Genomic DNA, 14262 nt, shown 5'->3' on the forward strand with positions numbered 1-14262 from the left:
AGAACAAAACAGTATTGATTTATCACCTTAACAAAAGACGAATGTCTGTATGTTGGATTATATCATTTTTAGCACGATGAAAAAAAACAGAAACTAGTGAAATGTTAACACAAGCTTCTGATCCACACTTTTGTATCACAAATATGGTAATTTCAGAGTGATTTATTGTTTTTTGGGGTCTGATTCACACACCACATCCATATAATCAATGCTCAGCATATGACATATTATAAACGCATGAAAGCTGCTTCGCAATCATGTTTTGGTTTGGTGTCTCTCTGGTGGGTGATCTAAATGGTTTCTCATCACCATAATACCGTGAGCGCTCCTCCCAGAGCTCCGTTTCCATGGTCACCGCTTGCACTTGACAAACACACAATGAGGACGCTTGAATGTGAGTAACACATGCACCTGCACCGGCTTTATGCCTCACAGTCGTGCACATGCTATCTGATGGTGAACAAATGAAATAATCAATCTAATTTATTTCCTCATGAATAATGCATGTAGCAGTAACTGGATTGGATTGGCATTAATGTCTGCTCTCTAAATCAATGCCGGCGTTCTCACTTAAAGTCTTAAAGCCAATGACTTTTTCGTGTAGGGGATACATCTCAGGACCAAGTATTGCGAAAACCGCACAACATTTTATAAATTTCTATAAGTAGATAAATCTTTTTGAAGTGAAAATTGGACAAATCAGTAGATTGTTTAATAAAAAAAAGTCTGATAATCTACAAACTCATTTGAGATATACAGTCAATTATTACTGAATACTCAGTTGGACGTTTGTTAATATTATTTGCAGACAAACATCCACCACAGTGTAGCACCGGCTAGTTGCACTCAGTATAAACACATTTCGCCTGCTTTCCTTTGTGTGATATCAGCAGGATGCTCAGGCGGAGCGCAGAGGGACGTTCAGTCAGTGATCATAGGCGCAGTGTCTGAGGTGGTGTCTGCCTCTGGCTCACAGTAACAGTCCATGTCTTCCATCTCCCTCTCCACAGGCTCCTCCCTGCCTCTCAGGCAGAACAGTCTCCTCTCCTTCAGTCTCCTCCTGTCTCTGTCTGTGCCTTTAGGTGCTGCCGTCTGCTCCGGCTCCAGCATGGTTTGGACGCTCTCTCCTCCCTCTCCCGGGCCGAGACAGCGGTCTCTGGCTGCGAGGGCCGGTCCTCCCCCTCTCCTTCCCGCCGCCATGTGGAGGAACGAGGCTGCGCCGTTTGAGGAGGCGCCTTCTGCCACGCAGACGGTGGTCGGGCCATGGTCGCAGTGGCTCTCTTGGGGTCTTTTGGGGGATTCAAGCTTTGTTTTCTTGCTCAGTATGAAGTTAAAAAAGGCCGTCACCAGTAGCATTGTCCCTGCAATCACAACATATATTTTATTTCCTTCACTGCAGACTCTTTAGCACGTTTCAGTAGCAAGCACACTGATGTAAAAAAGGAAATGAATGATTTTATTGAGCGGCTTCGTGTTTCATTGTGCATGTTGGCTCACTGTCGCACCTCACTGGGACACTTGAACAGAGAGGCGCCATTTTTAATGTTGTTTAGACACACCAGTGTTTCCAATTGTATGTGATCGATACTTCTGATGGTGGAACACATTTTCAGTGTAAGCATGATGCTCGCCCGGGTTTTTTTTTGTTACCTGGGATGACTGCATGCCACACCAACACAGGGTGCAAGAAGCAGACCACGGACATTATGGAGTAATAGAGGAATTTATGGAAGCCTCCGATGCGAGCCATCTTCCCCCACAACAGAAACAGCTGCCAGTGTGGAGGACAGCTGGAGAAAGATGAAGAGAAAACAAGCAATGCCACAATAAAAGAGGCTGAAAGTCACATTAATACAATTTTACATTATTTTGAAAGTAATTGAATAGTGACATGATGACAGACTAAAGTTCAGATTCCATCTCCAGATTTAAAGTTGGAACTACTTTCTGCTGCTCATATTAAAAAAGACCAAAGATAATCATACTGGCCAGAAACCACAGACGTTTCCATGACTAAAATATCCATATCAAACAATTGAATGTTGTGTGGGCTACTCACGGCAGACACATGACTAGAAGTCTGTCCAGGAAATAGGCCAGCTCAAACATCATGATGCCAACCGATGACACCCTGGGAGAAGAATAGACAAGAGCAGAACAGAAAATTGTTTTAATCAGCTAACTGTGTCTAACCACCTAAATATATGTCCCTTTTTGAGTATTTTCTCCAGTTATGGGTTTTCTTTTTCAAAATCTTTATTTAAGCAGTAAGGGAATGATTCATGTTCAGAGAAATCACCTTCATATGGTGCACTTTACAATTTGAATTTTATTTATTTGACTGTTTGCTGCTTTATCCCCTTTTTTCTATTTCATGTTTTTATAATAATAATATTTGACCCGAAAAATGTCCCCAAACGAACCGTCATTGTGCACTGCCTCTCTTTGAAGAGTTGCAGAATAATCAGTCATGCATTTTTGTTGTCCTTGGGGAGGCGGTTTCCTGCGACTCCGTTGGGGTTTGGCTGTGCGCCACAGAGATAATGCAAAGTGTTACTGGGGGGCTGATTTGAATTTTGCCCTCTGCATGTCTCTTCATCCCTCTGACCTTTTCCCAATATCTCCTCGCAAGTGTGTGTATGTGGTCCGAGTGAATATGGTGGCAGGTACAGTATTGTAATGGTTTTCTTCTGTCCTGGTTTACTTCTAATTCAGGAATCCACCAGTATCATAGATTCACACAGCATGTTAAAAACCTAAACACTCACACTAGGTAGATGCCGAGGCTGCTGAAGTCTCCCTGTTTCAGGGTCTCCACTCCCACAGCGCACAACACTGGAAAAAAACACAGGAAGAAAACTTATTTTCTTTTTTTAGAGTTACTGTTGAGCACGTTGTGTCCACCAGATGTCAGACTTAGTTCATGGTTTTCTCTGTAGTTGCAGGACAGGCTGCTTTAGCGGGTCAATTTGGCTAAACTTTGTTGTGATTGAATCTCCACTGTGACCAATCGGCTGCTGTTACTGTTCTTTGGCACGTTTTGTGTGTCTTTCCAATTTTGCCGTCAATGTTGTCTTAACTATATTCTTGTAGCCATGATGTTTTAGGGACTTCTTAGAAACTCAAATCTGAGAATAATTTCTCCCGTCATTTGGTAATAAACATCGACCTGAGTTGTACAATTTGAGCTCATAGTTTACACTCCGAGGGGTAGAATCAAACTATTGATCTTTGTTATATAAAGACCATTATAAAAGATTTAATGCTGGTAATTGTTATAATTATTTCCACCCCGGTTACAACATTCTGGTAATGGCTTACTCATGGTTGTAATTACTTTATCACTACCAGCGGACTCTTATTACGTCAAAGATCCTCTGCCAGAACCGAATCGTGACATTTAAAAAAAGTTTTGCCACTTCGTAGGCGAAGTGGTAAACAGACGTCATGGTATATTGAAAGTCCTTCCTACATTTTAGGCTCATGAGTAGTAAGTATACTGATCCAGAACAGTATTACTTCTATTCTTCCATCTATATTTAGTACCAAAGTATTGTAAAAAGTGATACTGCTCTTCAATTGCATGCTTGCGGATGTATTCCTCTGCAGGATCACCAACTTTTCTCTTTTGCTTTACTTTTAATAATCTAAACTTGGTGGAAGGCCACCGCCTTCCACATATTTAAAATGAACTAGACTTTTGGGGAAATATGCTCATTTACTTTCTTCCAGTGGGTTAGATGAGACAAATGTGTTTATATTATAAACTGCATGTTTAGCTTAGTGTAGGAAAAAATACTTTAAATGGGACAGCAGATGAAAAAATCCACCAATTAGTGGTTCACACTCCCAACTTTCTTTCCCTCTGCCAAGATAACCAGTGGTATCAACAAAAGAGCTGACACTCAACAAGAAACCCCAAACATCAAAACTATTCCTATGAGTCCTGGGTTTGAGTTTTGACTCCAACTCACATCTCAACACATATGGAACAGTATAAAATTAAAAACGATATCAATCTTTTCCCTGTGAGGTATTAAAGAGGTAAGCACGGTTAAGTAGCGATTGGCACTGAACATAAACACATGGAAATCATTTCTCTGGCTCAGCAGAAACGCAGAGATAAAATTGGCACCAGAGGAAAATCAGGGGAATGCGGCTAAACTGTTTCTAGTCTTTTATAGAGTGTGAAAAAAATAAACGCTGCATATAGAGGGTAGGGTATTAACAGCAGGGTATTAACATATATGTAGTCCCGGCACGTAAGTCTGTCTCCTGAACACACACAGGGGCAGACAGGCCGACGTAGACATGTAGTCAAGTAGTCATGTCAACGCGCGGATAAAGAGACAGAGACACGTGTAGAAATCCCGTAAACACGAACCGACACAAACCCATACGGAGACGACGCACAGAAACTTCCTGTAGGTGTAAATGCATAACAGCTTGTGGTCACATTATCCCGGTAACCCAGCTGGATACAAATGCTTAGTATCGGTGTGGTACAAGACACATGTCTCTCTCTAAATGTTCAATGTCTGCAGCTGTTTGGATTTAAGTGGAGTGGGTCCCATATTCTTTTTTGAAGGGGGCTCCCCCGTGATGATTAAATGTGGTTAAACAGAGCTGCATGTGATCTGATGTGCCCGAATAGAACCGCGGAGCATCACAGCGAGGTTATAAATGATCAGGCGTGTCACATGCTCTGTATGTCAGATAAGAGATGGGTTTGAGTTCTTGGAGGTCAAGAGCACATTTGGCCAACATCCATCCATTCTGCCCTTCTAACTTTTTAGAAATCCTTAAAAAAGCGAAGGCGGATGACACCCCTCACGCCCCCGACAGGAAGACATTTAACCCTAATTCATTTTGTTCTTTTTTTTTATTTTACAAAAGCATGTGTGGTTCTGACTTTGGAATTTATTAGAAAAAGGATCTGGAGTCTATTAGCGATCCAAAGAACAACAGTTCTCCCATACCGAAGCAGCAAGTGACACGCGTGACTTTGCTTTACCTGTTGCTGTAGAAACACCAAGGATCCTGCAGGCACACTCCACTATGCTCCAGCAGACCTTCCTCATGACCTCAAATACCTCTTCACCGTTTAAAAACGCAACCCTCACACTTCTCCGACAGTATCTGAAATAGTTGGTAGCCAAGTTACTAAAGTAGTGTTCTAGACACGTCGACTGTGAGGAAGACTGATGGCTGTCGGTAAAAAAAGAAAGGAAGCCAAAGTTGGATAATCCACTAGAGCCATGATGTGAAGCCTCCTCAACCTGACGACCTCACAACATAAAGGTTTGTGACTCAATGCCCTTGTTACTCCAATAACCGGTATTCAGCCTAACACACGCACACGCACACACACGCACCCAATAACAAGACCACCTTCAGCTGGTTTAAGCATTCCGCCCTGTAAGTAAGTGTTCAGCCTCGGGTCACTTGTGCTCAGTATCACTTGTGTCAGTAGAGCTGGTTAAACATTATGTGTGAAGAAAACTAACGCACACACACACACACACACACACACACAAAATAAGCAACAATTTTATGGAACAACGGACTACATAAAGATTGAAAGCAAGAGACCTTGCTTTTCCTCATAAGAATTTCGCCTTTGGTTTTCCTCTCTGTACTTTTACCACGTGGTGAGGATTTGGGTGATTTGGTGTAATCAAGCCGTCATAAATATTTTGTTTTTCAAGGCCTCCCATCCCAAAAATGTCAATGTGTTCACAATTAGAAATGTCCTTTCCTTTTTAAGTTCAACACCAGCTCTTTACAGATTTGATTTAGTTTTACAAGAAACTGGATATCTTGAAATAATGCCACCTAAGTTGGCACAGGGCTTTTCCCCCGGCACAGCATTCAGCACACACACACACACACACACACACACACACACACACACACACACACACACCCTGACTCCTGAAGAACAAATCTCCTTAAATCTCTAACAAAGACAGTTTTGTACACTGGTTCCACTTGTTTCCGACTTAACATCCAGGATATTTGTTGCATTTATGGTATAGAGTCTAACTGAGTGTGAGCAATGACACGGAACCTTGATGTTTGTAATGACAAATTAAGTATACTTGAAATGGTTGTACTTTTATAAGAATAGCCACGTCACCATGGAGAAACGTCTACTATTTTAGCCCAAACTAAAATGCTTTAAAAATGTTGGAATGAATTTCCAGGAAATTATTTACAGATATTCAAAATTGCCAGAGGACAAAGCCCACTGTCTTTTCATGTTGTTCTCCAGTGCTTTCAGTAAAATGTCTAAAAACTTCTGGATTGATTGCAATGAAACACAATACACACACTTCCATGTGTTTCCTTCACTTTATTCACACATCATGCTATTAATCCAATATTCTGAGCTTCCCTCTTTTTAATGAGGGAGAAGCAAGCAGGCCGGGGTTTAAGGTTTGTCCGTGTGCTGGATCTACAGGAGGGGCCTGAACCATTGACAGATGATGGGAATCTACCAGGGTCTTGAATTTAAATCACTGTAACAAACTGTTCATTATGCCAGCACTAATATATAAACACTGATATTTGACAACCCGTTGAATAATTGAGCTGGTAATAGACAAAAGAACAATACAAGAAAAGGTAACAAATCAAATGCCTACTTATACAACAGTGCATTACTGCATGAGAACCAGACACGCATGAGACAGGAATGCTTCCTTTGCTGGTTAACTGTGCCTCGGTACCATGTTAAAAAAACATTTAATTGACAAGCGAGGCCCTCATGCTAACAGCTTTATGAAAACAAATTTCACGGTTGTAACTAAGTGTTTTGAGGAGGCCCCATTTCTGACATCTACAGCACGTTGTGAGCTTCATGGCAGTTGTCAGCATACGCCAGAGGGTGTTGTACTGTAAGTAATTGTGACTGATTGCCAACTGGAGAGGCTGTAACTTACGGTACAAATACAGTCTGATGTTTACATTTGATCTGTGCGGGGATACGGACGTCGCTCCGCTCTGCTTCCCCCCCAGCCTGACCTATGACCTCTCTCCAACCACTTCCCAAAGTTTCCCTCGCCTGCTCACATGTCCACTCACCCTGTAATCATCCCAGCGTCACGCCTCCTCACCCTCTGCCTCCCCCACCCCACTGTGCATGGGCATGGAGATTAGCCATGCTTCTCTCTCTCTCTCTCTCGACTTTCTCCCCCGTATCCAACCTCTCTTAGTCCGCCGTGGGTGTCTGGTGCCTGTCAGAACCAGGGAAAACCGTGCTAATCTTAATTACACCACCGGCTTTATTACCCCGCTCTGTTTTCTGCTTTGCTCGCAGGCGATATCTGTGTAATCACTTCTTCATCTAGAGGCCGAGGGACGGCTGTGAAAGATTCCTAAAAGACTGAACTAATTTAGCCTGAATACTTGAATATTTCTTAAGAATATACTATATAAACCTAACTGGCCACATTGGGACTATTACACCTCACTGCAGTCTTCCACAAATTGTAATTCCTCTGGTGAGCCTGACTATTTACAAATACAGTGAGCCACCTAGTGGTGAGGAGACGTTGGTGCATCGCAGTCCTGAAGTGACACATTTACATGCTGACCCTCATCATTCAAAAGAGGGTCATGTTGTTTCTAAGATCTTTTTTTCTCAGATGCTATTTATAACAAAACCAAAAGGTCAGGAGCATCCCCCAGACGGGTGAAGGATATATATGGGAATGAGGAGGAAAAATACATGGTGGTGAAATGTATATAAATAATGGAAAAGGTTTTGGGAAGACAGAGAGGACGTTAATGTCGGCATGTTTAGTGTCTAATAGCCAACGCGGGATATATACATCATTACGCGGTGGTGATGTTTCTCAGTGTTCCGACCTCCCACAGTTTTAAGGAAGAATAAGCGTTGTTATGCAAATCAAACAAGGTTTACGTCGCCATAAACTCATTGGATGGTGGAATAGCTTTGAAAAAACATATTTATTTTTGTAATTTTTAAGGTATACATGAATGCGGGAGGGACATGCCCTCTAGAATGTGAAAAAAAACAATGGTCAAACGGTCCATTGTTTATGTAGACTTACATTCTAAAGAGCACAGCATGCACGTTTAGACACAGCAGGGTGAAGGCAAACAGCACAATATGTGCTGTGCGATCACCGCGTGCTTGATTTTGACTGGCAGAGTGTGACACGACTGTGAGGAGCGACTGTGAAGTATGTGTGCATGTACATTACTTCTGTCGGTGTTTGTCTTTGGGTTAACTAATCTGCAGTCAAAGCAGTAATCATCCCGTGTCACACCAAAGTAACTATTAAACTGTCATGTTTTTTCTGTTGCAGGTTTTGATTGGAGCAGAGCTGATTGGGGCTGATGGCAGCCTCTGCAATGAGACAATGTGACCCTGATTTTCTAATTCTCTATGTGTCCATTGCATACCACAGACTCTCTGCCCTTTCACTTTTAACGACAGCATGTTACGATGAGCTAAAACAGTGCTTTGTTATTTCCCCATCAAACCGTCTCCCCCCGTTATGTAAAACGTTTCAGTCCGGCTTCATCTCACTTCTCCCCAGATCACGAGAAAACACAACAAACGGCAACACAACTCTTTCCTGACGAATGCCATCACATGAGCTGTGGATGAGTGACGCATTTATTTTGTGGCCAAAGAGAAGATAAGAGAAGGCCCATGTACCCGACCGTTATGCTGAGCGGCTACAGGGCCGCGCTGTTCTCACACATTGTCTGGAGGAGGCGAGGTCAAGGAATGTAGTTTGAAGTGAGAGGGGTATCCCTCTCCAGTGTCCGCATAGACACACACACTGTACATACTGTATGCACACACGAGATGCATGCACTGATAGCGAACAGAGAGGAGAGCTGTGACCAATTCAGTTGGGACAGGGTTCTGACGGATCTTGATTTTTCTTTCTGTACGAAACAACATTTGTGTCCCATAAGCATTGTGTGGCTGGCGCAAAAGTCTTTAAAGATGTGGTGTTTGCCCTGTAACCAAGAGCACAAACCCCCGGCCCTCTTTTCCTCCTGACTCACGGCATCTCCGCGGGGCCCGTTTGACTCACGGTGGCTGTGTGCCTTTTCAGCAATTCAAATCTGAAAGAAGGAAGTGGATGAAAAATTGTTTTAGAATATGAATGTAAGATGAAACCAAATCTGCAGTGTTCTTCCTTCAAAGCATATGGCTGTGTAGCATCAGCTCCCCCACGATAATGTCTGAGATCGTACAATGTTTTATTGTACACAGCAAAATAAATTCACACAGTAACATAGCTCAGCATTATATTCATAGTCTAAATATCTGCTCTTTGTCTCTTCCTTGTTCCAACTCAGGAGAAGAAAAAAATGTTTTATTATAATCTGAAACAAGGGATAAGAAGAGAAAAAAGGAGGAGGAGATGTCGAGTTTAATAATCTGCCGTAGACAAAAGATTGCAATAGACTATACGAGCATGAGAGTATATCATAATAATGTGTGTACCTGCAGGGTGATGGATGGAACTGACCAGCAGGATTTGGTTGACCTGCAGTCAGAGCACACATCGAGGGACTTTTCTCAATTCAGGGGAAATCCTGTTACTGTATTTACCATTTGGGAGCAATAAAATACAGTCATGACCCTTAGACGTCAAGATAAGGCACGTTATATGAAATAATACAGGCAAAGCATATTCAAGTGGTAGTTTATTTACGGGTGTTACTTGTCATAACGTGAACACTATTACTGGAAAAGTGATAAAGTACAAAACATTTATTTTGATATTGGAGGCCAATTACAGACCAGCGCTTAAGCTCACACATATAGACTGAGTGTCCTTTTGTTTGTTTGTGTGGAGCGTCAGATAAAAAGAATACCATCATACAAATGGAGGACCCCACCTTACCCGTCCTGTCTCTTTTCTTTAAGGTTTGAGGATTCAGACTACGTTTAGACTTAGACATGAAAAAGTGATCTATTGCATAATGGGGTATTTAAGGTTCTCACAAAAATAGTTCAGATCCCAAGAGCACAGGCCAAATAATGTGACAAAATCAATGAGAGATATTTACTTTGGCTTGAAATGAACATTTTTCAGAAATAAAGTCTTGTCAGTCAGGAAACTACCATCAACCAAAAACAACAAGGATTCAATACAGTATAAATAATACCAACTGGCACAGAACCATCTGACAGTTTAACTTTACAATGAGGGTTTATGTCAGTTCGTCAAGGCCCCAAACAAGCAGGGCATTTATCCATTTATTCATCCTGAGGCCCGAGCCGATGGTCGTCAGTTTTTTTATTTTTTATTCTGGGCCACTAGAAACCTGACCAGAGAAAAACGCAGCTCCTGTTTGTCTGGTCATCTGGCATTTGGATGGATACATGTTTGGAAAGTTAAATCATCCAGAAAATAAAGTGACTGACCGTGTTTTTCCTGCAAACATATAACCTCCTAACTCTGTGGCTGACATGCACAGCTCTGCCTGACAGCTAATAAATTGGATGATTAACTTTAAGATCCAGGTTGTAGAATTATGTTGTATAACACACCACATTATAAACACCACGTCATTATTCGTGCCTTCTGACCTCATGGCGAATATCAAAAGAGACGCCATCGTCCTCCCCGATCCTTAACACATGGCTGTTAAGTGTGACCAGGGTGATGGCCATCCTTCAGCCTGCCGTAAATGCTTCCATGCTGCGGAGTTTTTGCTCGCTGAGGCCTGTTGCCCAATTGTACCAATGAGAAGAGGCCTCTATCAAGGACGGCCTGCCACGAAGATCGCTTCAGCTGATGGTTCAGCATAGTCTACACGCACATGCTTTATGCACTTGGACGGTTGCACGCACGCATATGTGCAAAACAAAACAACAATTACACTTAGGATCCAGAGAGAACATTTATGAGATGCTTTTGTTAAATGTGTGGGGTGGGGAGAACTTGGTCAAAGATCATAATGAGTTGGATTTGTTAACTTTATTGTCAGGTTCAGTTGAAGAATAATAAAACACTGATTAAACACCATGTGAGCAGCAGTTCAACTGAATACTTGGTACTCTGAATGTTGGCCAACTTCTTAATTCCCAAAACAGGAATTTTAGTTACTCAATAACAAGAGGGATTGTCTCCAGTGTTATTAGAGTAGACAGACGTGATGACAGAAATTGAGGAAATATTTATTCTGGCATCTGCAAACCCGCAGCCTAATGACAGGGGAGCAAAGGTCTTCTTTGGTTCGAGATAAAAGAGAAATATGAATGGAAAAGAGTAACGGGGCCCTTGCGGGTGTGACAACTGAACAACGTGTTTGGCTCCGCCGTCGGATAGATGCCTGCTTGCTGGTCTTCTGTCACTGCCGCCTGACCTCTCCCGCTGCCCCATGTGACCCCGTTTGACCACACAGAAGCGCTCAGCAGGGTCATGGCCGACACTTTAACCCTCACTGCTGCTGTGGCCCCAGAGTTGTATGACATGTGTGGATTTGCAAGGACGTCCTGACGACTCAACAGTCTCCCTGGTGTAGGGTTATTTTGGAATGGGCCGGTTACCACGGCGGCATGAAGTGTTCATGATAGGGGACATTGTTTGGAACAGCCAGATGATCATTTTTTGGATACTCTCATGTGAAAGCACACAAGTGATCAGAGATAGAAACGTGTATACGCAACAAAAGATTCAATATAAGTGATTGGTGATAACAGCAGACTGCTCATTTATAGGTTGTAGTGAGGGTGCTGAATGTGAAGGTGTCGGATCCAAAGGGAAACCTTTTCAGACAGGGTCATTTGTGTAAACGGAGAAGATTGAGTTCAAACTCACAAACACACAGCAACAAAACACAATAGGTTAGTATGTCCGTTGTGTAAACGGTTGCATAAATATGAAGCAACACCATTATCCATCCATCCATCCATTGTCAAACCGCTTATCCTGCACACAGGGTCGCGGGGGGGCTGGAGTCCATCCCAGCCAACTTGCGATAGACAGGGTACATCCTGGATTGGTCGCCAGCCAATCGCAGGCAACACCGTTATGTTACTGTAAAAATATGAAGAGTAATGAAAGTAATTCTTTGAGTTTATCCCCAGATTAAAACGTGTTGGGTGTTTTCTCACTGTTGGATTCTACTACGTGAGAGCAAAATTGGATTCAGTTGGAAAGAAAATGAAGGTCATTGCTATTTGTTTGGCTATATTAAGATTTTTTTGGCAAGTGTTAAATAGCAGCTTTCTATTAGAGCAGCTTTGGACAAAGTCATAATTTCCCAATTACATAATTACTCAATATCATCACCTCTTGAATCTACTAACTAAACTAAAATCCTCCTCATTCACAGAGATCACAAAGCTATTTTTAAAGCAGCATGAAGACCTGATGTGTTTAGTGTGTCCTCTTTCCAACCTGCTCCTCCAGGATGAAGGTCGGAGAGTGATTCTGCAGAGCCGTTAACACTTGCATCTGCTCCAGCACAAAAGCTATAAAAGCAATAAATATGCCTGGAGGCCAGCGGGTATACGAAACCTAACGTTCTACTTACAGGCCAAGTTTCATCTGCCTCACAAAGTAGTGATATACGACCAGAGGCCAAGCCAGCATGCCTAACAAAAATAAATATGGATGGGTTAAAGCCTTTGTCCCTCAACATTCGCTGCAGTGGTTAAAACAATGCTTTCAGTTTTGGTAACAGTGTGCCAATACAAACTCAGAATAAACACTGCATCCAGCCAGTGGTGGGAATAACTAATTCAATCAGGCTGTGCTTAACAACAAATTACGTTCCATTGAAAGATAATGCCAATAAAATAGTATGTGTTTTTTTTTGTTTTTTGATACTTTGAATATATGTGCTTGCTAATACTTTGCTAGATCTAACTAAAGGCGCATCATCTAATATTTGTTGCATCTACAGGCGAGGTTGCAATTTGCAACCAACTGAAACTTTTTGTGCGTTTCTACTGCAGAAACATCCGTGAAGAGGAACTGCTCCGTATGTGAGAACGGCTTATTCTACTTTTCAGATCAATACACATAGCTATTAGTATTTTATTACATTTCTGCCAATAGAGATCAATAACTTGTACCTTTAATGAAGTCATTTTCGGATGTTTTATTGCTAGTTTGTCTTTAGTAAACTAAGCAAATCTCCCTCCACTTCTGTGTTTACCTGCAAAATATGACAAATATAAAGATTTGCTGGAATTGCAGTCTGTGAGGTGCGTTATTGTTACTTTATAGCATAGATATAGAAGAAATCCTAAATCTAAACAATAAAGTTAAAAGGAAAATTGAGTAGAGCACCTTTCCTTGACCTCAAGAAAATCCTGAAAGTTTCATTCATTCTCCATATACCACACGCACATGCATACACACTCACACACACACGCACACACACACACACACACACACACACACACACACACACCAACATTTGGCGTTAAGCTGACCAGTGATGCCTGGCACTGCATCTTGTCCAAGTTTCACGGTGAGTTTATTTGATGGTGGCGGTTCCATGATATATTCTTGCACTGTGGCCTCTAACACCGCGGCCTGTGGCCATCGCACAGAATCCGTGAATGACAAACGTGATGTGAGATTAAAGCTCTGTCATCTTGACTCAGCACTGTCCCTCTTCTGTGCATCACCACGGAGGCCCTGATTTTAATCTGGGAGAAACATTATAGACCTGAAAATGTGCACAGTCAGCTAAGCACAATAATACAGCCACGACAGGTGTTCGTATATATATAGAGAGTAAAAGAAAGCAAACAGAAATGACAGATTATGACAGGTGCACATAGAGCCTCTCCTCATACGTACACTAACATGTGCCAGACCTGCGCCTACTAATGCAGAGGTCATGGTTTCTCTTGTAAAAACACTCGTGCTAATCGTTTATGTGTCACACCATTCGTCACATGTGGGGAGGAAAAGCTCATAAGCAACGGTTGTAATAAAACGTGTTTTACACAGTTAAAGGTTGTCTAGCCTATTTGTGTACTCTGAGAAGAAGGGAAACCAATTGGCAGATTGTTATCTGCTTGGTAACACACACAAATGATGGGAGGTTGTTAGAAAATGCTTGATTGTTTTACGTCAGACTCAGAAACAGTAGTTGGCTTTGTTAGTGGTGCGTGGCGTGTTTGTATTTAAAAAATGTTTCCATAATTGTTCTGGTGGGATTTTGGCAACGAATATGTTGGCCTTCTCTTATATACATCATAGGTCATGCACTAACTGCAGCCGGCATGACGGTGGTAAA

General features: G+C 42.1%; 1 protein-coding gene across 1 annotated transcript; it reads right to left on the bottom strand.

The window, feature by feature from the left end:
- Positions 1 to 149: 149 nt before the first annotated feature.
- Positions 150 to 5418, bottom strand: tmem72 (transmembrane protein 72). Its single transcript, XM_040178681.2, has 5 exons — positions 5015 to 5418; positions 2769 to 2835; positions 2060 to 2131; positions 1651 to 1790; positions 150 to 1361 (listed from the first exon to the last, which is right to left on the bottom strand). The coding sequence occupies exons 1-5, from the start codon at positions 5079 to 5081 to the stop codon at positions 922 to 924; spliced, it is 786 nt and encodes a 261-aa protein (XP_040034615.2). The 5' UTR covers positions 5082 to 5418; the 3' UTR covers positions 150 to 921.
- Positions 5419 to 14262: the final 8844 nt, after the last annotated feature.

The sequence above is a fragment of the Gasterosteus aculeatus genome, chromosome 6 (genome assembly GCF_964276395.1).
Source record: "Gasterosteus aculeatus chromosome 6, fGasAcu3.hap1.1, whole genome shotgun sequence".
Lineage (NCBI taxonomy): Eukaryota > Metazoa > Chordata > Actinopteri > Perciformes > Gasterosteidae > Gasterosteus > Gasterosteus aculeatus.